Source organism: Mauremys mutica, chromosome 4, assembly GCF_020497125.1.
Source record: "Mauremys mutica isolate MM-2020 ecotype Southern chromosome 4, ASM2049712v1, whole genome shotgun sequence".
Taxonomy (NCBI): Eukaryota; Metazoa; Chordata; order Testudines; family Geoemydidae; genus Mauremys; species Mauremys mutica.
This window is the reverse complement of record NC_059075.1, coordinates 30,882,115-30,908,429: the sequence shown is the minus strand read 5'-3', so window position 1 is coordinate 30,908,429 and position 26,315 is coordinate 30,882,115. Positions and strand designations below refer to the sequence as shown.

At 40.9% G+C, this 26,315-nt stretch overlaps 1 protein-coding gene across 2 annotated transcripts in view; it reads right to left on the bottom strand.

Moving 5' to 3' along the window:
- The window catches only part of PPP4R3A (protein phosphatase 4 regulatory subunit 3A), a 66,494-nt gene that overhangs the window by 21,056 nt on the left and 19,123 nt on the right, over positions 1-26,315 (bottom strand). For both annotated transcript variants that reach the window (XM_045015079.1, XM_045015078.1), the window contains exons 3-4: positions 17,991-18,089; positions 14,587-15,204 (exon numbers count right to left, since the gene is read on the bottom strand). In XM_045015079.1, coding sequence (XP_044871014.1) covers positions 14,587-15,204; positions 17,991-18,089 — 717 coding nt within the window. The remainder of the gene's footprint in view (positions 1-14,586; positions 15,205-17,990; positions 18,090-26,315) is intronic.

Genomic DNA, 26,315 nt, shown 5'->3' with positions numbered 1-26,315 from the left:
GCAGGGACTGGAGCTCTCAGAAGTGGCCCTTAAGACCCAGGTCCCTGCTGCCCAAAAAAACCTCATATGGCTGCTTCTAGGGACCACTGAGCTCCCCACTGCCTTCCCCCTTTGAGATGCAGATCCCCTGCGATGCAAGACCTACCCAGATCACTCTGCAGTTTGTGCATTTAAAACCTGAACTCTCTTGGGGGCCACTCTCGCCTGAGCTGAAGTGCCACTGTGTTAGCATGCGCAGAAACAGCAAGAGCCTCCCTGACTCCATCTGCTCTTTCCAGAGGCTGCAAAACCTGTTCAACCCCACCGTTGCCTGGCTGGCTCAGGGGCGCTGGGGGCACAGCCCTCTCCTGGGCTGATGCGATGCTAGAGAAGGGGAGATGAGAATAGGAACATGAGGCGGCAGTGGGGCCATGCAAAGAGGGAGGCCAGTTGCGACTCACAGCACCTTGCACGAGTCCAGGCTCCCCCTTTAAAGTCCAGGGGCCAGGAGAGAGTCTACAAACCGCTCATGCAGCATCTGGGAGCCCTAATGCAGCTGCTTCCCAGAGCCCAGTTCCCCCAGTGCTCCCTGAGCCCTGTGGGCAGGGGCTTCGGAACTCACATCCAAGATCACCGAGGTGCCTTTCCGTTGCCCCGCGGGGAAGAATGCCTGGCTGGCGACTGCCTGCCCTTCCTGGAGGAACTCCCTGTCGGAGAGCAGCGGGCTGAGTGGGGCCGGCAGCTGGGACCCCAGAATGGCAGCACTCTGGTGTCCTGGCCACTGGCCCCGCTCAGCCCGCCGCCAGCCTGGGGTTTCTTTCACCCAGGCCGGCAGCAGACTGAGCGGGGCCAGCGGCCAGGACCTCGGCTGGCAGCAGTGTGCCATTAAAAATCGGCTCGTGTGCCACCTTTGGCACGCGTGCCGTAGGTTGCCGACTCCTGCAATACAGTATTTCTGTGATCACATACATCTACTTCCTAGCAGCTAGGATCATCTGGGCATATCTCACCGAGTCAACTGCTTGCCACTGCAGAGGCCTGAGGCATTGGTGGCATCTCAATCTCTTCTATTCTCTGCTTGTGGCACACAGTGTAGTCTCATGAATACTAGCATGCTTTACTCTAACCCAAGTAACTGGGTTCAAAATGAAGGTAACTGAGCAAAATGTAATTACTTATGATATACAAATGGCCAGAGTAGATCTAATAATGGTACCTTCTGTTCTGAAACTTTATGAAACTGTATTGCAAATATAATATACAATTTCTCCCTCAAACGTCTAGTAAACACAGTGTTTTCTGTGGATGAGATTTTTTTCAAAAGCTCTCAGCCATGGCCTAACCCTACTCCCATTTAAGTCACTGTAGAGTTAAGACAGGAACGAGTGCTTTTGAAAAATCCCATCCTATAGTATGCATACAAATCTTGTATCTGACATGTGCACAATAAGCTGCTGTTATTATAACAGAAGAACTTGCTGGACAATATAGGCCACCTGTGACTGTAACTCAATTAGCTTTGTGGTTACAGCTCAGCCCGTTAAATGCACTTAACAAAGGCTGGTGTTGCTGGCTGAAAAGAACAACAGTATGCATTGCTCACAATATTTGTATTATATTCTATATAAAAGCACTTTAGAGAAAACTGATATATAAAAGCTAAGTGAAAGAAAAAACAGTTACCTACCTTTTGTAACTGTTGTTCGAGATGTGTTGCTCATGTCCATTCCAAGTAGGCGTGTGTGCGCTGCGTGTACCATTGTCAGAAGGTTTTTCCCTAGCGGTACCTGTTGGCCGTGAAGCCCCCTGGCGCCTACATGACCGTGTATATAGGTCCTTGCTGACCCGCCGCCTCTTCGGTTCCTTCTTGCCAGATACTCCGAGAGAGAGGAGGCAAGTGGGTCTTGGAATGGACATGAGCAACATGGTTGTACAATTATAGCACTCAGTGGGACTATGCTGAAAGTTAAGCTTGTACATTAAGCTTCTGGAAGATTGCAGCAGCTTTTCTTAACCTTTTAGCATCTTATAAAGTCTGTGCAGAGACTGAGCTAAGGTCTCCTGCAAAGTCCTCACTGTAGCCCACTGTACTTTTCACTACACAGTTAACATTAAAAATGTACCTATGTGCAGCTCAGACTTCCTTAGCTATATATTTCATGAACTTTAGCAAAAAATCTCATACAAAATATACTGCATATGCTCCATATGCAGTTTTCAAAGGCATGACAAATTGTCAAATTAAATGCAATTTTCCCTGCTGGAACATTTTAACACACTTCTCAATTAGGGCTATTTCTGTGAAGCAAAATTAACTTTCGACGTCTATCCACTTCACAGCTGTGGAAAAACAGACAAGAACCCACCCCTCACTCAAAAAACAAAACCCTATTCTCCCTGCTTTCTTCATATTCCCTTTTGGTCTTAGCTAACTTCTGGAACATTTCAGCCCAAAAGGTGAAAGTTTATTAAAAAGTTACAAGCAAATAAGTTCCTAGAACAGAAACAGTGTATCAGCCTTAAGTATAGTGCTATTGTTGCTGCTCCTGTTGTAATATTGCACCTGCTTTATATAACCCTTCCCTCCCACACAGAATCACAGAATGTCAGGGTTGGAGGGACCTCAGGAGGTCATCTAGTCCAACCCCCTGCTCAAAGCAAGACCAATCCCTAGACAGATTTTTGCCCCAGATCCCTAAATGGCCCCCTTAAGGATTGAATTCACAACCCTGGGTTTAGCAGTCCAATGCTCAAACCACTGAGCTATCCCTCCCCCAGTCAGACACCAGTGATTAGTTTGTGATATAGATTCAAGTGCCCTCATCCCCTTGATCTTGAGCTATCCTGCTTCACACCAGTCCTTTAATAAACTATTGATAAGTAATTTCCCCCTTGAGACACTTCTCCATTATCGTTTAGGCATAGCTTTGGTAGTAACAGGAACCCATCATATTTTCAAGATGGCATACACATCCAAACTATTTTTTTTAGCATGGAAGAAGAAACTAAGCTCTGATACCACCAATATGCAACACTTGCATGCATCATTTCACTGAGCTATTTCCCATTGGAAAACTGCCCTTATTTACTTTAGTGCAGCAGATAATTTGCATAGTAAACTACTCTGTAAAATGCATTTGAAAGTGCAAATAAATTAAACCTGACATTTCTGAGCCTACTGCTGACAGCATGTATCCTTCTGAGACAGTCTAATTTCAGCTTGATGCACTCCCTTTAATATCTGGTCAAAATCGCTAAACTTCTCTAACTCAGTTCCCCCAAATCACCTACAGATAATATATACTTACATCAAATGGTGCTGCAAAACAAATTAATATCTGTAAAGCACTTTCAAAATAAAGAGCAAAATACTGCTATTACTACATGTGGATCTGGTAGCAGGATGATGCAATCTGAGAATAAACATATGTACACAATCTTGTATTTATTCCACCCTTTTAAAAAGACTGGCTTAAACAAAAATGATTGCTTTGTTTGAAAACTGATGAATATAATAAAAGGAAAATTATAATGTAGTACGGCCATGCACTAAACATCCCAAATACACCTCTACCTCAATAGAACGCTGTTGTCGGGAGCCAAAAAAAATCTTACCGCATTATATTGAACTTGCTTTGATCCACCAGAGTGTGCAGCCCCGCTCCCCCAGAGCACTGCTTTACCATGTTATATCCGAATTCGTTTTATATCAGGTTGTGTTCTATCAGGGTAGAGGTGTAGCAAGGGCTAAGACAGCAGTAAGTACATACATTATTTTAAACTATCTGCTCCTCCCCTTCTATTAAATTCTTCAGATCCCTAGAAAACACAAATCAGACTTCAAGTGAGCCCAACAGGATGCTTTATTCAGGCAACATTATGAACATCACAGGAGTTTGCTGGCACACAGAACCAGCCAATAATGGGGGTCAAGTAAATGGTGTTTACTCACTCTATGGCGCAGTTTTGCAAGTTTTGTTTTTTTAAAAAAAACTTTAATACAAAGGGATAGGACCGATGGCCTCCAATGTGAGAAGAAATGTATAAAATAATATTTTTAGTTGCAAAAGAGCGTCACAAAGTAAGAAACATCACTTACCTGTCCTCCCCCCCATTCTCAAAATTAGTCAGCTCCAGGTTCCAGTCAGGGTTTTTTTTGGTAGTTGTGGTATCACTAGAATAGCGCATGCTGGTACACCAAGCTGTGTTGGCAGTTAGGAGGGGATGAAAAAGAAAATGATGGGAAGAAAAAAAAAAACGAATTTAAATTCAATTATGTGCTGAATGCCTTTATTACACCACCTACATAGGCCAAGGACAGGCATGGCAAAACTTTTTTTTAAAATAATTTTGATAGATAATATTTATGTTTATTTTAAATTGACAAAAATAAAAAAGCTTAAAGTGTTCACAGCTGTGCAAAATTATGGGTTTTAAGATTTATTTTTATTGATTTTAATTTTCTTGATTGTGGGAAGTTATGGGGGAGTCTGGTAATTATGTAATGACAGATACGGCGATTCAAAAAGTTTAAGTTTTATAGCCATTGACAAATTGTGTTTTAACAATTTGACAATTTGTCAAAATATACCAAGTAAATGGCCTTAAATCCAAGGAGCATTCTTCTTTCTTTGTGTATTTGTACATTTTGGTCATCATCTACGGAAATATTTTTTCATCAGTTTGTATGGTGAAACCGACACTTACTGATAAAAATCTAATTCTTCCAACCATAGATATTGTCCTGCTTACCCACCGCACGAGACTGGTGTCCCTGCTCACCCGAGCCCTGACTGGTCCCCGCACGCTGGAACCCTGCCCTGCCCCCACCCCTGCTGGAGCCCAGCTCCCCCTGCGAGGGGCTGGCATTGCCCCACCACACTACATAACTGCCAAATAATATTGTTGTATCAACGCATAAATAATACGGTAACGCCTCACTTAAGGTTGTAGTTATGTTCCTGAAAAATGTGACTAAGTGAAACAATGTTAAGTGAATCCAATTTCCCCATAAGAATGAATGTTAAGGGGGGGGGGGGGGTTAGGTTCCAAGGAAATTTATTTTTGCCATACAGTGCAGTACTATAGTTGGGAAGTGCCCCCTCCTTACCCCACACAGGCACAGCCCACTGGCACTGGAGACGATGAGGCAGACAGGGAGGCTGAAGGTGCTGTAGACTAGGAGAAGCATGTTGCACAGCAGCAGCGGCAGCTTCCCCTTCCCTGCAAGCACCAGGGGTGGGGGAAGCTCAACCCTCAGCCCACCCACTCCACCCCTTCCCCACAGAATACCTGCCTCATTCAGTGTCCAGGATTCACTATACTCACTGATTGAGCTGCTGTTTAATATTTTGTTTTATTCTCATTGTTCAGCTTGTGGTCCCAGGCAAACCATTCAAACCCTGCTTGGAAGACAGTATTAATTTCCCCAGTGGCTTTTTTATGGCTGTGACAGGATGACTGCTCCCTGCAAGAAAGGGAGCAGGGTCCAGTGTACCTGGACAGATTAGCTGATGCCCAACTGGGTATAAAGGAAGGCACCTGGGCCTTATAAAAAGGGTGTCAGCTGCAGGTGCTGAGGGATGCTTGCAGACACTGGAGGGAGTAAGGATGTTTCTGCATGGCCCTGAGTCAACGGGGAAAGGCAGCAATCAGAAAGGCCTGTAGAGAAGACCAAACTTTAAGCAAGAGGTGCTTGGAGAGCAGGAAGACAGGCCCTCGGGGAGGAGGGGCTGCACCCAATTTGGGATTGGGGTGGAAGAACTGAATTGTTAGAGAGGACAGGCCCTTAGAGGGGGGGGGGGGGATGGGCTCAGATGAAACTGGGATGAAGTCTTTGAAGGTCTAAATTTTCTTTTGAAAGACTTTGGACTGGGTGTACCAAATTGGACCCCAAAGGGAGGAATGTTTGCAACATCTGGCCTATGTGGACTTTTTATTAAAAGGGAGCCTGATTTAAAGAGAAACTGAGTCATGCCTCAGCAGAGCCACAGTTGGCCTGAAGGAGCACTACAAAATAGATGCATCCATTTATAATGGCATTCATCACAATAGTAGCAGACTGCTTCACAAGCATGAATGAATTTATTCTCACACCAATTAGATGAGGTGACGTTATCATCAGAGTTTTACAGATGGAGAAACTGAAGAACAGAGAGACAAAAGTCAAAAGTGTCCACTAATTTTGAGAGTTCAGTTTGACATCCCAACAATCTATTTTTGAAAGTACTTAGCTTTATATGACTTTTATGTTCAAAGCACATTGACTTCAGATTCAGTTGTGAGTGCTAAGCAATTTTGCACATCAGACCCCAGGTAAAGCATCCAGAAAACAAAGAACACAACTAATGCTCACCTGTTAAAAAAAAAAAAAAAAAAAAAAAAAGGTTTGGTTTGAATGACTTGCCCAAAAATCACATCTCTTTCTGCCACAGAGTTGCTAACACCCTACCTTATTCACTACACACCTTCCAATTTCTGCAACAAATGAGGAAGCAGTCCTACAGACTACAGTCTCTTTCACTACACACAGATCTATCCAATTCATTGAATGAAGCAGGGTCCTGTGGAACAAAATACTACAGAATCATAGAAATGCAGGGCTGGAAGGGACCTCAAGAAGTCAACAAGTCCAGCCCCCTCTGCTGATGCATGATGAAGTAAACCCTTCATGGGTGTTTATCTAATCTATTCTTAAAAACCCCCTCCAGTGATGGTGATTCCACAACTTTCCTTGTAAGCCTATTACCCAGTTTAACTACCCTTATAGTTTGCAAGTTTTTCCTATTATCTAACCTAAATCGCCTTTGCTTCAGATTAAACCCATTACCTCTTCAGTGGACATAGAGAACAATTGATCACAGTCCTCTTTTTATCAGCCTTTAACATATTTGAAGAGTGTTATCAAGTCCTCCTCAGTCCTCTTTTCTGAAGACTAAATGTGACCAGCTTTTATGATCTTTCATCATAGGTAAGGGTTTCTAAACCTTTTATTATTTCTGTTGCTCTCCTATAGACTCTCTCCAATCTGTCCACATCTTTCATAAACTGTGGCACCCAGAACTGGGCACAGCTGAGGCCTCGTCATGTAAATAAATACTGTATTATAATGTATATGCACATGGGGGCAATCTTAATTCTGGCATTTTTTCCACTTTTGAGCGCTTGACTTTGCAACTAGGGCTGTCAATTACAGTTAATTCAACCGATTAACACAAAACAAATTAACTAGATTTTAAAAAGTTGCTATTAATCAGTTTTAATCGCACTGTTAAATAATAGAATACCAATTTCCATTTATTATTAATATTTGGACATTTTTCTTATTTTCAAAATATATTCATTTCAATTACAACACAGAATACAAAGTGTACAGTGCTCACTTTATATTACAGCAGTGCAATGCAAATGCTTGTTCTCACTTTCAGGTGACATTGTAAATAAGAAGCGGGCAGCATTATCACTTGTAAATGTAAACAACCTTGTTTGTCTTATCAATTGGCTGAACAAAAAAATAGGACTGAGTGGACTTTTGGCTCTAAAGTTTTACATTGTTTTGTTTTTGAGTGCAGTGATGTAAAAAATAATCCTACATTTGTAAGTAGCACTTTCACCATAAAGAGACTGCACAACATTACTTGTATGAGGTGAACTGAAAAAATACTATTTATCCTTTTTACAGTGCAAATATTTGTAATAAAAAATAAAGTGAGCACTGTACACTTTGTATTGTGTTGTAACTGAAATCAATATATTTTGAAAATGTAGACATACATGCAAAAATATTTATAATACATTTAAATTGGTATTCTATTATTAACAGTCTGATTAAAACTGTGATTAACTGCAACATTTTTTAATCTCCCGATTATTTTTTAAAATTGTCTGAGAGCCCTAATATTTTTGTGCGCTCAATGTCTTAGGTTTTTAAAAAAGAAAAACTGAAAAACCAAATTCTATCTGGTTGCATAATACTGATACTGACATAGGTCATCTGCAGGGCCACATGAGCTAATGGAGTAATTGATAGTAGCAGTAAGTTATCATCCTCTGTGTAGACCAGCCACTAGAGAGAGATGAGACATAATTTGCCACTTGGTTCCACAAATATTTTCTGACACCAGAGGAATATTGAGACTCAAGAATCTAGGGTTCCATTCCATATTCTGTGGGGTAGCATGGACTGTCCAGTGGTTTCCAAACTGTGGGTCGTGACCCAGTACTGGGTCACGGAATGTAAGGTATTTGGTCGCAGTGGCTCTGGGCTGTTAAAAGTCCCATCGGCGGTGCCTCCCAGCTAAGGCTAGTCGCTACCTGTTCTGACACTATGCTGCGCCCCAGAAGCAGCCAACAGCAGGTCTGGCTCCTAGGTGGGGGATCCATGGGCCTCCGCGCACTGCCCACAACCCGAGCACTGGCTCCACACTCCCATTGGCTGGGAACCGGTCAATGTGAGCTGGGGGAAAGGGGATAGTGCCTGCGGGCGAGAGCTGAGTGGAGCCGCTTGCACACCTCTGCCTAGGAGCCAGACCTGCTGCTGGCTGCTTCCGGGGCACAGCATGGTCCACAGTGCCAGGACAGGCACCCTTAGTACCCCCGCTGTGCCACTGACCGGGAGCCATCCAAGGTAAGCCTGCACCCCAACCCCCTGCCCCAGCCCTGAGCCCCTTCCTGCACCCAAACCCCTCATCCCCAGCCCTGACCCCCTCCCGCAACCCAACCCTCTGCCCCAGCCCAGAGCCCCCTCCCACACCCTGAACCCTCATTTCTGGCCCCACTCCACAGCCCTCCCCCCCGAGCCTCTCCCACATCCCAAACCCCTCATCTGCAGCTCCACTGAATCCCGGGCATCAACAATTTTCTTCAACTGGGTCATCAGAAAAAAAGTTTGAAAAACGCTGCTCTAGTGGACTCTTGGGCTCCTGTTCCCCCTAAGCCTGATTCCCTTCTACCTCTGTCCACTCTAGCCGGGCCCAGTCCTGTCTCTTCCCACCCACTCCAGGCTCCTCATCTCAGTCAGTCCTAATCTCATGTGAACAGCAGGGTTATGTCAGGGAAGAAAGGCACAGGTTGCAAGAGAAGAGGCACAGATGTTGTGCATGGAGTCTATAATGCCTTACATTCTAAATAACTTCATGTATTTAAACCAGGGGTGGGCAAACTTTTTGGTCTGAGGGCCACATCTGGGTGGGGAAATTGTATGCAGGGCCATGCATGTAGGGCTGGGGCAGGATGGAGTGCGGAGTGTAGGAGGGGGTGCGGAGTGCAGGAGGGGGCTCGGGGAAGGAGGCTGGGGTGCAGGAGAGATGCGGCAGGGGGTTGTGGTGCAGAGTGCAGAAACTGTTCGGGGTGTGGGCTCCGGCCTGGCGCCACTTACCTGGAGCAGCTCCGGGGTGGCAGCGGCATGCAGCAGGGCTAAGCCAGGCTCCCTGCCTGCCCTGGCCCCACGCCACTCCCGGAAGTGGCCAGCACCATGTCCCTGCGGCCTTCTGTGTGGGGGGGCGGAGAAGAGGCAGAGGGCTGTGCACACTGCCCTCCCCTGCGGGCACCTCCCCCGAAGCTCCCATTGGCCACAGTTTCCCATTCCTGGCCAATGGGAGCTGCGGGGTGGGGAGGGTTACCTGCAGGCGAGGGCAGCGCACGGAGCCCTCTGCCTCTTCTCCCCCAGGGGCCACAGTGATGTGGTGCCAGCCGCTTCCAGCAGTGGCACGGGGCCCACAGCCCCACAGGAGTGCCAATCCTACAGGTCGAATCCGGCCTGTAAGCCGTAGTTTGCCTACTCCTGATTTAAACTTAAAGCAGAACCATTTTGTTCCTGTATAGCCCACCTTCATTGGGCCCAGAGTTGTCCAAGGTTGACCTACAATCAACAGAAGCGGTATCACCACCACAAGCACTACCACAGTCCACAGAAGACAGCCACACACGCAGCATTTTCCATCCTTGGCTCCCACTGGACTATTGTGAAGCACTCCAAACATCAAGTCCAGGGGTCTCTTCAGTTAAAAGGTAGCTTATAAAGACCTCAGTCCCCAGCAGCACCAGTCTCCAGCAGGAAGTGGTGAGATAGAAAGGAGAGAGAGAGAGAACCAGCTACACTACAATGGCTTCTACAGTGGACAGCAACCACCAACTAATACACAGGATTAACAATAGTCAGAAAGGAACATTTTGTTCAGTTACATTGTGACAAGCCTTTACGCTAACAAAAAATACTACTGGGGCTATTATATTCACACAGAGCAGACAGACCTTCAGTTTTAAAGTCTTGTCTAAAAAAATTCCAAATAAACTTCAAGGAACTCATTTATTTTACCTTGCTAATGCAACCCTAACCAAACTGCATCTCCAGGTAAATATTTCTAACCTGATTTTTATAAAGGCATAAAAAACTTACTCACCCAGGCTGAGCAGTAATTTTGCCTGGTGAGTGGAACCTGTATGCTATCTCTCAGAAGGGAGCTGTATGCTATTTCTCAGAAGAGGAAAGGAGAATAGCAGTCTAAGCACCACTGCTACTTTAACAGGATGGGGCAGAAGGAGTCAAGAATCCCAGAGGTGAGCAGCCTGAGGAAGTACGTTCCTTATAAAAATCAGGTTAGAAAAGAATGGGGGGGGGGGTACATTAGTGGAAGAGAAATTCAAGTGGGAGAGACTATACTCATGTATGTTTTTTAAACTTGAGTTAGGGTAGTCATTCATTTTACAGAGAGAGAATGAAAGAGAAAGGGAGAAGAAGGAAGGCTAGCCTTCAGACTATAAGCCACAGCAGCTGTGGTGGGAAGGAGGGCTTCAAATATTCCTATTCACTGGCCACTTGGAGCATCCGTAGGATAGATGGGAGAGCAGCCGTCTCCCATCTATCCTACAGCTGCTCCAAGTGGCCAGTGAATAGGAATATTTTCCTTCATTCAAGCCAGATCCCATATTTATCTCCACCATAAACTATACCTCATATTTAGCTCCACCACTGCCTTTTCTCCTCTCCCAGAGTAGGGAAGGGAAGCAAGAAAGAGTGTGGAGCAGTGGAATGAATGAGAGTCAATCAATAAAGATGTAAACTGAACTATGGAGGAGATACAAGAGATGAGAGTGAAAAGACAGCTTGATGGTTTTAAAATTTCCTCTCGGAGTCTTTGATCTCACACAAAGAAAAAATAAAATTAAGAAAGAACACTGTGCCAAACCTTAATATTTACTATGCATGGGAAGAAGAGGAAAGGGCAGCATAAATTAATTTATTGGGGGTGAACTGCTACCTTGATAAGTTTAACTGTTCAAAAGCCTTTTGTTGCTTTAAAATCTCAGATAACGCAGTTTGGGAGGGGCATGGCTTGAGGCATAGCTGTATTTCAGCCAGGTTACTAGGTTTAAACTTTGGGCTAGTAATGTTTGGTACATTTTCCAAGCTTTTTAAAAATATAAAAATAAGCCATTCCCTCTAGCACAGTGTAAAACATTCATTACTATTCTGTTTACCTTCTTTTATTTTTTCCAGAAAGAAGCAGAATTAGATGTTTCTGCCAAACATCTACCATTTTCTAATCCTTCCCAATTTATATACCTGAGAATTTTCCCTCTCTCTTGGTACTTTGTGGAAGTCAGAAAAGCTAGGATACAGTGAAGGATGTTTATTCTGCTCTGTGTAGTGCTGCTCTCTGCTTTTCAAAGCTGAAGAGGCCATTTAATAGGACACAAGTTTTTAGGTTTAAAGTAAATCATTAATCCTCACAGCCCCACTGTGAGGTTGATAGGCATTATTCTCATTTACAGACAACAGAAACAGAAGTAGGGAGTGGTTTAAGTGACTTATCCAAGGTCATATAGCAAGTCAATGTCAGAACCAAAGTCTCCAGCCTCATTATACCCCTTGCATACAAGTTCCTCAACCATACTCCACATGCAATACAATATCACCACTGGCTAAAACCAGAAACCAACAGTAGAGAAGAAACTGGTCTGCTATTATTCTATCAACTTCTTCATCCTGTACAACAGATATTCCTCCTATTTCTGACAGCTGCACATGTGATGCATGACTTGCTGCTTGAGACTGTTGCAGTACTAACTCCTCTTGCCCAAATTTCCTCCCTAAAGCTTATCCAATTCATGTATATTGGAGTCAGTGGTTGATGTTTGTTGGGTCAGCAAATGACACCATCAGCAAACAGTGTTCCAGTTTTGTAATAAGTAAGATGGCAATGGGTAGGTGAGGGTAAGCATCTGTGAGGTGGACAAAGGAGGCCAAGATTTTCAAAAGTGACTAATGAGCCTGGATGCCTAACATAAGGCACCTGAGCATTTTTGAAAGGGTGGGTGCTGAGCACTTTCTGAAGATCAGGCCTTTAAAGTGTTTGCTGGCCACCCCAAGATTATTAGTCAACTTTTTTAAATTTAGGCCATATGTGCATTCTCCCCATTCTACAGGAAAACACATTCAAAGATCAAGTGATTCAGATGGGGAGCATCGTAGTCTAGTGAGTTAGATCGACTAGAAATCAGGAGACCTGGGATTGACTTGCCCATGTAACTATGGGCAAATAATTTTAATCTTTCAGCCACAGTTCCCCCATCTGTTATGGGGATAATGATATTCAACAGGGTGTTTTGAGGCTCATCTAAATAAACTAAGCTTAAAATGTTAAGGCAAGTGTGACGCATTGCTAGAAAGGGTTAGATCTTCTGCAAAATAAATAACCCTCAAAAGACATGTGGGGAGATGATGTTTGTTTTTGTGCAATTACATACATATGAGTAGGGTCGACAATGTGATCAACAGTCCCTGTCTATGCTGTATTCTGACAATTCAGAGGTCAAAAGAAGATCCTAGCATTTAAATAAATTGTAAAAACGCGATATCTTGGTTTTCGTCTCTCTTTGAAATGTACTGTGAATGATGGAGGAACAAGCAAATATCCTTATGTTAATTCGTATAGCTAAGTACTGGTTATGGACCTCCTTCAAAATCATCCTAATTACCTTTTGTTCCCTGAGGAACTTCAACTTGTCAAAAGACAGGAAATTGTACAAAAGATCCTTGGATCCTGATTCTGTCATCTCAGATCTGCTTAGGATTCATCGGGGGAAGTTTGACTTACAAGACTGAGGTCCCAATTATGCTGGTACGCTCTGAATATGATATTTGGACATTGGACTATAAACTATTAACTATTTCTGAAAGAACTCTTTGCAACTACGAAGCTCACCATCTCTGCTACAAATCTGCACCTAAATGAATTGAACTCATGTCTGAATGTACATTGATCTTTTAACCATTCTCTCTCGTTTTTTAAATAAATTTTAGTTTAGTTAATAAGAATTGCTGTAGCGTGTATTTGGGTAAGATCTGAAACATTCATTAACCTGAGAGGTAATGTGTCTGATCCTTTGGGATTGGTAAAACCTTTTCTTTTATATGATGAAATAAGATTTACAGAAATTTTCATCATATTTGATGTGGGTACCTGGATGGAGGCCTGAGGCTGGATCGCTTTAAGGGAACTGTGTTGTTTGGACTTCTGAGTAACCAGTAAAGTAATAAAGAAGCTGTTTTATGCTGGCTTGGTAAATCTTGGATATTCCAAAACACCAGCTTTTTGGGGTTTGGCTGCCCCATTTTTTGCAGTTCATCCTAATTGAGTGCCCATAGCTGGCCCCTACTAGGACCCCGGTCACAGCAAGTCTGCAGAAACATTTAGCACTGTGCTCACTTCTTCAGACTACATAGTTACCAGGAAAACATGACCATTATTCTCCATCCTTCTTGCTTTTGTTTGGTTTAAGAAGCTGGCATCCACTGACTGCATATTAATAAAATACACATCTGTGTGCCTTACCAATGCTACCCGGCTCTGATGAAAGCCTTATAACGCTCACTGTGCTACACAAAGTTGATACTTACTTCTGCCCAGTTCATAGAGTTTGGTGTGAATACCTAAGCAATGTGTGTGGGTAAGACCACCATGCATAAATTGTTTTTAATATCTAAATTTCTCCATTAAAGCTTTTCAACAAATGCACAAATTCAAAACAAGACACACATTAGAACAGATAGGTAGTTTCTTGGCAAAACTATTTTGCAATTATGAGCCAAAATAATTAGGAACATGTTTAAGAAACCACGTCACCACTATTTTTTAAAAATTTGTATCTTCCAAACAACTTTTCTGAGCTGCCTCAACCTTTAGAAAAATTCTACCCTGGCATAAAATCATACATGTGAATTTTAGGTGAAAAGATTTAGGGCAGATTCATTCTTAGTTACAGAGGTTGGAGTCTTAACAAATAAAGGCTTAACAACTGGGTAAGAATACTCAGTACACCTTGCTAACTTCAATTCAACGGTGCTCAATTAGGTACTAATGTAGTTTGTTACATTTACATTATAAGTTCTACAGTAATAAGTCTAAAGTTCACATTTTAATTGCAGAATATCAACTTTATAGCTCAGTCTTCCAAACTCTGTTAATCTTTTAAACATTATATATATATATATATATAATTTTTATATATATTTATTATATATATATATATAAAAAAAATCTTAAGATGCTGAAAGCCAGTTTCAAGTCAACTTTCCATGTTAAAAAGTAAGAGCTTTCGACTTACCTGTAACATACCAACTATTTCCACTTTATTAAAAAAGATGAAGGAGTGAAGTGTTGACAGCATATTTTCTTCAAATACTGAGGGAGTGGGTAGAACCATATCTTGGATATACTGTACTCTGTATGTTTGATGAATTTTTTGCTTCAGCTCTGGATCAGATATAGGAATCACCTCTTTAAATTTTGCTGTTTTTGTCAGAAATTCCCTGTGTTTCCGTGATGGCGATAAAGAAGGATCATATTCTAGGCATCCAATTACGTCCATTATACATTCCTCAGAAAACATTACTTCAAAAAGTGCAGTTCTGTTCAAAAGGAAGATTCCCTTGATAATTTCATACAAGTGGTGTAGTCCTTCAAGGTTCTCCAAGTCCTCACACACATGAAAAATTTCTAAGAGCTTTTTAATATAGCCCTCATTTTCCAATGCTAGTGCGAGTTTTTCACGACGTAATGGGGAAGGCAGTGAAGATGCCACAAGTTCCGCAATTTCCTCTAGCCGATTTAATTCACAAGATGGCAATTCTAGACCTGGTGATGACATATCATCAAAACGTTCCTCCTCAGATTCATCTACAAGGTCCTGAGTAATATCCACTGAAGGATCTTTTCCTTGAACCTATTACAATGAGACATTTTTTGTAAGTAATTTTTTTTAATTTCTACCGGCATTTTTTAAAAAAAATATTTCTAAAAATGTGCGTTTCTGGTAAGGGACAGAGGGTGAAGGAAAAAAGCCAAAAGCCACATTACACTCCTTGATGGTAGAAAGACTTCTGATTGCATTTTTATTAAAAGCATGATCTGGACTATCAATGATTCTACTTCCTGGAGCCAAAAATAAATGCATGAATAAGAGTTTGCCATTTAAATACAATGCAGTTCAGGTTCTGATGTGCTCTTGAATGCTGGCATAAAAGGCACAGTCTGGGACACTGAATACCTTCATTAATATATGATTTTGAAACAGTAATTTTCTGGACTAGATATTTAATTGTATTAGTTCGCATAAAGCTGAATACTTTAATGTCAGGAAACTGGAAATACAGGGAATAGAGAAATAGCATAATTTTCTGAATACTTCAGGAAAAAGGAAGACATTATTATTAGCACTTCTCGGGTGTCCGTCACTAGAGCTTGAAAGGTCCCCTTGCCCAAGGTGAATAAGAAGTGTTCCCAGGTGAACAAAACATCTTCTGCAGAATCTAAACTTCCAATTACAAATAAATTTGTTTGAACACTTATGGTTTTGAATAGAAGGTTCTAACACAAACAGATATTAAACTGATGCAGCACAATCTTAAGTCTATATTCAACTTGTTCAACTACCTCTGCTGCTGATCAGAGCTTTCCATGAGCTACACCAGAATGAACTGACCAGAGTCTTGTCAGCTTTTATTGCTATTTCTTACACCTGTGGGTAGTAGTGAAAATTACAAGAATCAAGTCAAGTTTTGTTCTGCTACTGTTTGGGAAAACAGAATATCAGCAGAGACAGGCACTGGTACTATTCACTGAGAAAGAGGACCCAAAAAATGAAGGTTGTTTCCAATACCCTGCCTTTGTTCAATATATCTGCAGTAGCCAAAAAACTAAGGGAATGGAAGAGGTTGACATTGATGCAGCCAGGAGGTTAGTGGAGATATATAGCAATAAACACCTCATTCTTGCAGCAGCCAGAAGGCTGTGGAAGAGGATGGAAGAATAGTGAGAACACTTTGCCATCCTCATAGCAGCCAAAGAAGGCCGGGGAGAGAGAGACCCCAAGGCTTCAAATTTGGATGCCCTCCAGCCACAGGTGTATATAAATGGTGGGGCCTCAAAACACAGTCCAAGGAAAACAACCTGGCAAAAACACTAGCACATTCAATTTTCCCAAAGCTGGGGATGATTAGCTTTTCACCTGGGTATTCCCCAGGAACAGTGGGTGCCACCCTATCTTTTGAATCTGTCTTTAGCTAACAGTTTTAATCCTCTGGCAGTATTTCCGATTGTGGGTTCATGGGTAGGAAAGATCAATAAGCTAAAATAGAAAATGAGTACGATATGTATGTGTGTATAAAGAGATGTATGAAGACATACTGATCTATGGAGAGGAGAAGTGGAAGAAGGAATAAGAAAATATACAAGACAGAACGTAGAACAGAGAGAAGAGAGGAGGAGAGAAAGGGGCGGTGGGAGAGATAAGGGACAGGGAGGGAAAGAAAAGGGAAGAAGAGAAGGAAGCAGACACACACCATGGTTTATTACAGAAAAGAAAAAGAACGGAGTGAAGCTAGGAAGCAGAGAAAGTAACATCAAGCAAATGAGACATTAGTAATAATATTCAATGAATTTATTTGATTAATCCTTTGGGTGGTATTCAAACATCTATATAGCTTGTCAAATACTATTAACACTGGTGGAATACAGCAGATACATGCAGTGGATATATTTTCTGCTATTCAATCAGCCCTAGTAAAATACATTAAAAATTGTATTAAATAGAAAGTTGATTGACATGTCACAAATAAAATGCAGTGTACAATGAACAGTTTAACTGCTTTAAATTGAAAAGGTGAGGACTTTGGGGGGAGAATATAGAGGTACAGATTGACTCCTAACCTAAAAGATGTCAAATAAATCTTTCAACCCCTGCCAGTCACCACAGGTACTCCATTACACACATGCAGAAGAACAATCCACTCAAGTAAATTAACTAAGTTCTCCTCTCTCTGTTACAGGAGAAAGGCAACAAACAGGAGGGTATGAGAGAGAAGGAAGAGAAATGCACAGATAAGAAGAAAAATGTATATGAAGAACAGGGAATTAGGAGACAAAACAGACTAGCATTAAGAAACCTACAAAATGGAAAAGACAACAGGTAGATTAAATCAAATACAACCTCTATTCTATGGTTCTATAATCAGCTTCAAAATGCATTTTAATGTTGAAGTATCTCCCACCTTAAAAAAATGAAGTAATTGGTAACTAATGAAATCATTGTTATAAAACCTCATAGAATCATAGAAGTGTACAACTGGAAGGAACCTTGAGAGTCATCTAGTCTAGTCCCCTGCACTCAAGGCAGAACTAAGTAAAACTAGAACTTTCCTGACAGGTGTTTGTCTAACGTGTTTCATGAAGTTGTACTTTACGCAAACTTTCCTTAGGGAAAGTGTGGGTGAATCTCAAAAAGGATACTTTTAAACACAGTTTTGGGGAGAGCTTTCATATATAACTGTTAAACTTAGCACCAGACTTTTATGGGGAAAGCAGCAGTTTCTCAATTACCAAATGTGTAATTTTTTCCTCTGTATTTTTTACTTACAAGTACTATGCTTAATCTCATTGCTAAAAACAGACCATAAAAATCAAAGACATAACATTACAACATCCAGAAAATCTTCCATTTTTCAAACATACCTGACATATTTTTTCCCATATTTCATCACATCCAGCTTTTTCTTGAAAACTAAGTGCCAAGTCATAATTTTCAGCTTCAGACCACACAATCAAAGTGTCCTTGAAAGAGATGAAGAAGTATCTTTCAGGCGAGTTATATTTTATCTATAACAGGCTTTAAAAATGTTTAAAGAGTGATCTATCAGTTAATTTAACAAGGCAAATGTGAAACCAAAAACCAAAAGGACAGTATAACAATACCTATTCAATGATCATATTTTAAAGTTATGTTTGAAGCTTCTAGGATCTTGAAATAGTCACATTTTATACAAACCAAAATAAACAAAGTCAAAGAATACTGAAAACTGTTTTAATCTTACTTTACGCAATTAAAAATTATATCTGAATAATGTAAATATTATTCTTTAGCTTCAGGATGTAATTATTCTCCTTCCCTCCCTAATAAAACATGCTGACAAGTACAATACACCAGTTAAATTAAATTGACTTTCATGGGACTAATGACAGTGCATAAAATCAAACATATGCATGTCATGTGCAGGATCAGGGTCACAGTCATCTTCCAGATCTGTTATGCCCCAGAAAGCACTATGCTGATGCAGTGTCTAACACCACGGAGTTGTATTTCTAAAAATGCCTATAGTTTTGTCATAGTTTCAAATTTATTGATAAGCATGGAGCTAATTTTCTGGCTGCATGAATGTCTTTCTCTACCACTATAATCAACTGTATGCCCTCCCCACCTTTATTTTAAATGTGAAAGGATATAACATTTTACCCCACCTTTTGTAGTCAAATGCAAAAATATACACTCACTCATTCGATATATAAAAAATTAAAAACATCAAACTCTTTTCTGATCAAATTCAACATTTAAATCTGAAGCATGCTATAAAACAGAATACCTATTCTACATTATGCGTACCCTTGTTTAGTTTACTATTCTCATTTTTAAAAGTTCATTTTAAATTTATCATAGTGAGAAGTTACAAGAGACTTACATAACTCAACATTTCATATGTCAATTGGGTTTTTGTTTACTTTGGAAAAAGAAAAGATAAAGTGCCATTTGAAAGATAAACCCAGTGGTATATTTGAAGCTGTATAGCTGCTCTGGTAATGGCAAAAGGATATTATTTTCTTGATTGACTTGCTCACAGTGGAGCAGGGTAGTAGTGCTGCGCTATTTGACTAGTTTTTTTTTTTTTTTTAAAGTGTTCGGGATTGTGTAATGGGTAGACAATTATCCATTTAAGGATAATAACCATAAAGGGAAAGTGAGCATTTTTATTTTAAAGTGCACTTGCCAAAAAAAAAATCTTCATTTTTGCCTCTGTCTACCCATTACACAACCCCGAACACTTTAAAAAAAAAACAAAACCAAAAACTAGTCAGATAGCGCAGCACTACTACCCTGCTCCACTGTGAGCAAGTCAATCAAGAAAATAATATCCTTTTGCCATTACCAGAGCAGCTATACAGCTTCAAATATACCACTGGGTTTATCTTTCAAATGGCAGTTTACCTTTTCTTTTTCCAAAGCGTTGGGGAAGAGGTGGTGGACAGAAGGAAGAAATTTAGCAAGCCACCTCCAAAATACAAAAGGGAAAAAGCTGCAATGAATGATGTATCCTCATGCAAGACAGATTACAGTGCAAATTCTTTGGTAGTAGATTGACAGCACATGGTGCTGCTGTCACCTAATGAGATGGACAAGTGTCTCATGGCTAGGGGATTTTATATGGAGCATTCCACAATGATCTTTCCTCTCTTTGTCATAGCACATCAGGAAAACCCTTTCTCAGAGATTTAGCCATTACTTGGAAATGCAGATGATCACCTTACAGTTAGAAGGTGTCCAACACCATTTTGCTGTATGAGAAGGGTGATCGCAAAGATCTAAAACACTATCATCCAATATGCCTGCTCTCACATGTCTACAAGCTGTTCACCAAAATAACAACAAATTGACTCTTGCAGAGTCTGGACAAGCAGCAACTGAGAGTAGGCAGGTTTTTGAAGGAATTTCAGCATAACGGACCATATCTTCACTATAAACCAGCTATTGGAGTGCTCCAGAGAATACAAATTCCCTTTATGCATTGCCTTCGTCAGCTATGAAAAAGTGTTTGACAGCGTGGAGCTCAATGGACTGCTGAAAACTCTTGCAGAGTAGGGCATCGACACAAACTACAGACCATTAAAGGAAGTAAACTCTGACTGCACTACAGGTATAACTCTGTTCGACACTCCCCTTCACATCCCAGTCAAAAGAGGTGTGAAGCAAGGAGACACTTTCACCAAAACTCTTCACAGTCTATCTCGAAATGGTAATGAAGTGGATGAATTGGAAAGGTGGAATCAGCATCAATGGAGAGCAGTTAAACCACCTCAGATTCACGGACAATATTGTGTTGATTACTGAAAACCACTATCAAAGTACAGAGAACAAAATGTATGCGGTCTGATGCCTTGCCAAAAGTCCAAATAATAGTCAAGGGAGAACAAATAGAAGAGGTTGAGCAATAAGTTTATTTGGGCCAAAAAATTAATATGCACCATGATCAGGAAGACGAACTCTCACAAAGAAAGAAAGCTTGTTGGTGCACATTCAGTTCTATCAAGGATGTCCTCCAAGAAAAAATAAATAAATAAAAATCAACAAGGCAACACGTGCCAACCTCTTCAACTCAACAGTACTGCTGGCAATGTATGGCAGCGAAACATGGGTTCTAACGAAGACAGAGGAGCAACAATTGTCTATCATGGAGAGGGGGGTGGAAAGAAGAATTTGGGGGATTTCAATCCGTGACTGAGTCCCCAATGAAGTGATCAGACAGCAGAGTGGAGTGCAGGATGTCGTCATTGAAAGCAGGTAAAATAAAATGCAATGGGCAGGGAATATAGCTAGGCTCACTGACAATAGATGAACTGCAGCTGTCACCAAGTGGTACCTATGGGAACTGAAATGACCACTCAGTCGACCTCCAAAGATATAGGATAATTTTACCGTGAAAAGGCATGGCCGCATATGGAGAAGGAAGCTCAGGATAAGAGAAGAATGGACGACTTGTTGAGGTCGGCACAAGCTATATGAGGGCTGAAGGACCGATTGATGAAGGTGATAGACACTTTTTAACAAGAACTTATCTAAACGCATGAGAGAAGATTATCAGCAAGCTACTGCTGACTAACTCTTTCTCTCAACTCTGAGAATCATGCATGTCTGCTTGCTGCTTTGAAGAAATATTTTGTGATGGGTGGATGGAGTCAACACTCCCTTGTTCTGGGAAAAGAGAAGTTTTGCTGTTTGGCAAAGGTAGTCAATAGCAATCTCTCCTTTTCATATCCTCATATTGGTAATACTTGGTCAGAGGTAGTAAACTTAAGAATCCCAACCAGGAATTCTGACCATGTCCCTTTTAAAGAAAGCTATGTATTGAACATGGAATTTAAGTATTTTCAGGTTCACTATTTGCAGAGGCTGCACCTGGTTCTGCACTTATCAACATAAGGATTGATTTACTGTCACACTTTCAACAGGGTAGAGCTATCTCTTGAATTTCATTCAGAATGCAGCACAATAATTAGTTGCTGGTTTGACATCACCCACCATATTATGTCCATCATATGTAAACTTTGGCTGCTTAAAGTGACAGATTGTTTTTAAAGCCGTAACATTATAGGCCAGGGTAGGCAATCTTTGGCACGCAGCTCGCCAGGGTAAGCACCCTGGTGGGCCAGGCCAGTTTGTTTACCTGCCGCATCCGCAGGTTCGACGGATCGCGGCTCCCACTGGTCGCGGTTCGCCGCTCCAGGCCAATGGGGACAGCGGACAGCACATCCCTTTGCCCACGCTGCTTCCCGCTGCCCCCATTGGCCTGGAGTGGCCCACCGCGGCCAGTGGGAGCCGCGATCCGTCGAATCTGCGGACGCGGCAGGTAAACAAACTGGCCCGGCCCACCAGGGTGCTTACCCTGGCGAGCTGCGTGCCAAAAGTTGCTGACCCCTGTTATAGGTCATGGCCACGCTTGAGATCTCTTTCTTAAGCCTCAACCTGACATATCTTTCTGGAGACACTATGTTTTAGGAATCCCACCACTGTAGATCAAATCAGCCGGTGATTGCTGCTTTGCCATGAGTTAGCAGGGCTACCATCCAGAATTTACTCACCCTTGACATGTCTTAATTAATTTCTACTCATTTTTAAAATTTACTTTTTAAATAAAAAACAAAAACAAAAAAAGTTTTTTAAGTGGGACCAGTGTTAGCTCCATGTTATCATATTCTCACTTTCTTCTCCCCATAACCCTACCCAAAAAACCCACATCACACTATTTTTCAGCAAATTCTAGAGTGGTTTCATTTGAATGTTAGTGAAATGGTTACTAATTATGCTTGTGGAAGAGCTGGGGCTTTAAAAGAATGAGTAATTTCTTAAGAGTTGCTGCCTTGGAAACAATTCTGTAGTGAGATGAATCCTTTAGCAAGAGATGCTGATCTTAATTCTAGAAAACTGACGGTGTTCTGCAGTCCTTTCTTGCACTGGTACTAACATGTTTAAAGGATCATCAGCCATCTTTTCAGGCATCTATAGTCAGTTCTGAGGATGTAACAGAAAAGACACCTTAATGTTATTCAGTCATACAATCTACCATCTAATTGATGCCGTGACATGAGGTTCTGATGACATGTTGTAGCCTGACCTGCTGGTAAACCAAGTTTCAAAATATTCTCTGAGGCATCAGCTATGTCAAGCCAGAACACCACGTTCCCTCAAACAGATAGGAATGAATAGACAGTTTCAGCTGATACCTACTGAAGTAATCTGGTAAAGAATAAAATTGTCAGACACATAGAAAAACAAACTCTTGAGCAATAGTCAACATGGTTTCTGTAAAGGGAAATCGTGTCTTACTAATCTATTAGAGTTCTTTGAAGGGGTCAAACAAACATGTGGACAAGGGGGATCCGGTGGACATAGTGTACTTAGATTTCCAGAAAGCCTTTGACAAGGTCCCTCACCAAAGGCTCTTACGTAAATTAAGCTGTCATGGGATAAAAGGGAAGGTCCTTTCATGGATTGAGAACTGGTTAAAGGACAGGGAACAAAGGGTAGGAATTAATGGTAAATTCTCAAAATGGAGAGGAGTAACTAGTGGTATTCCCCAAGGGTCAGTCCTCAGACCAATCCTATTCAATTTATTCATAAATGATCTGGAGAAAGGGGTAAACAGTGAGGTGGCAAAGTTTGCAGATGATACTAAACTTCTCAAGATAGTTAAGACCAAAGCAGATTGTGAAGAACTTCAAAAAGATCTCACAAAACTAAGTGATTGGGCAACAAAATGGCAAATGAAATTTAATGTGGATAAATGTAAAGTAATGCACATTGGAAAAAATAACCCCAACTATACATACAATATGATGGGGGCTAATTTAGCTACAACGAGTCAGGAAAAAGATCTTGGCGTCATCGTGGATAGTTCTCTGAAGATGTCCACGCAGTGTGCAGAGGTGATCAAAAAAGCAAACAGGATGTTAGGAATCATTAAAAAGGGGATAGAGAATAAGACTGAGAATATATTATTGCCCTTATATAAATCCATGGTACGCCCACATCTCGAATACTGTGTACAGATGTGGTCTCCTCACTTCAAAAAAGATATTCTAGCACTAGAAAAGGTTCAGAAAAGGGCAACTAAAATGATTAGGGGTTTAGAGAGGGTCCCATACGAGGAAAGATTAAAGAGGCTTGGACTCTTCAGCTTGGAAAAGAGAAGACTAAGGGGGGACATGATAGAGGTATATAAAATCATGAGTGATGTTGAGAAAGTGGATAAGGAAAAGTTATTTACTTATTCCCATAATACAAGAACTAGGGGTCACCAAATGAAATTAATAGGCAGCAGGTTTAAAACAAATAAGAGGAAGTTCTTCTTCACGAAGCACACAGTCAACTTGTGGAACTCCTTACCTGAGGAGGTTGTGAAAGCTAGGACTATACCAATGTTTAAAAGGGGACTGGATAAATTCATGGTGGCTAAGTCCATAAATGGCTATTAGCCAGGATGGGTAAGAATGGTGTCCCTAGCCTCTGTTCGTCAGAGGATGGAGATGGATGGCAGGAGAGAGAGATCACTTGATCATTGCCTGTTAGGTTCACTCCCTCTGGGGCACCTGGCATTGGCCACTGTCGGTAGACAGATACTGGGCTAGATGGACCTTTGGTCTGACCCGGTACGGCCTCTCTTATGTTCTTATGGTGATATTGCTAGTATGACTGACACTAATACTTCCATTCTGAATTTGGTCCCTATTATTTGCTCAACCTGGAGGTACCTGGCTCTGTAAAATCACTTTGGGTCTCCTGAAAACTGCAAAAAATATCTACACGTGATCTTTTTTCTGGCATTTGGTTCCAGAAAAACCAAATGTTTTTGGTTCAATAGCTGAACTTTTGTTTTTAGTTGCAGTATATTTCAAGAACATGGGATAAAATAATATATTTCAGTTTACTGATTCCATAATATGGCCTTGCGGTACTCCCTTTATGATTTATCTATTTAGTCAGCTTTGTCCAGCAATAGTGAAAAAGAACCAATTTGGCATCATGTTGCTCTCCTATTAAAAAGGAGGCATTCACTATCTTCTCTTGCTCTACTTCCTCTGTCCCAACAACTTCCGAGTCCATATTCTAAGTTGTCTTTAGTTATAGGGCCAAAAGTTTTATTTCCTACGGTCTCAATTATTTCAGGTTTGTCCCATTGGTAGAAATACAAGTTTCTTCTTTTCTGCACATTTTGTCATAATCTCCTCACAAGTCTCTCTCTTTGTAGCTCCCCCAAATTAGGTCATGTTAGTGATAGTTTGACATGGCTACTTTTTAACATTAAAGCCATAATTGCCTCTGAACTACTTCATTAGTAGATAGTACACTAGCTGAAATAGTACACTAGCTGAAATGTAGAGTGTATCTTCAGATACATCTGAAATTAAATTAAGATATCTGAACTACAGATTTTACTGCCATATCACTGGTAGGACCACTGTCATAATTATCCTTGAACAAAAAGTATCTGCAAAAGTCTGCATGCTTTACTATCTCTCATAGAAGAGGCTTTATTTTTATGTTTGTTCTTTTGGAGTGGATAGAAGGGAGCGTCTCTTCCTTAAGAAATAGCCATGTCTACATTGTGAACTCTTTGGGGGAAGGCAGTTTGTTCCTGTATGTGTGGACAGCACCCAAGAAATTGTTACAACAATGTAAATAAATAAGAAGCATGAACTAGGAATGAGTTTAAAAAAAAAAGGGTATTACTTAAAGTATGCAAAATTAATCTGTTTAATGTCCATACTCACTGGGATATTCCAATCAACCTTTGAGTGTACCTTCTTCATTTAGTGGACTAACCATTTCCATCTGCCTTTTCTGTTTGTAATCCTAATTTTCTTTATTTTTACAATTGCTTTGATAATTGGTTTAAAATAATCTAAAAAATGAACTCCATTAGTTAACAGTATAATATTAAAAATAGACATTACTATCTATAGATTAAAGGTATTGTATTACATAGCTAACTGTAGTGCCTGTCTATATTTGAATATAAACTCTTTAGTGAATGGACCATGTCTTCTTCAACGAATTAAATAATCATAGAATATTAGGGCTGGAAGGACCTTAGGAGGTCATCTAGTCCAACCCCCTGCTCAAAGCAGGACCAATCCCCAGGCAGATTTTTACCCCAGTTCCCTAAATGGCCCCCTCAAGGATTGAACTCACAACTCTGGGTTTAGCAGGCCAATGCTCAAATCACTGAGCTATCCCTCCCCCTCAAAAAAAAAAAAAAAAAAGTCTTTTATTGGTAAGTTAGTCACATGACTCTGGGACATATCTTGCCACAACAGAGGAACTGCCAGGAGCAGAAGGTAGCAATTTCTGTTTTTTGATAGCAGTTTTGGATTTCTCTCCTATAGCTCAGAAAAAGGAATTCAAGGAGTTCCGTTTCTTTGTTTCTTTTCCTAGCTATTTCTGCCTCTAATAGAAACCTCATTTTCTATATTTAAAACACTCCTAAAGGAAGAAGGCATGCCAGGAGATTTGCCATTGGATAGGGGGTCTAAAGATCCAAAATCTTAATAAATCTTTCCATACCAGTTCAATACAAATTGTACATATTACATAGTATTACTACATCAAGTATGCCGCCTTAGGCTTTTTTTTTTTTTTTTTTAAATGCAGAGTATTTGGAAGTTTCCAGCTAATGAAAGTATAGTTAAGCAATGGATTATGTTCTTCCTGCTATCGTGTACTTTAATCATAAA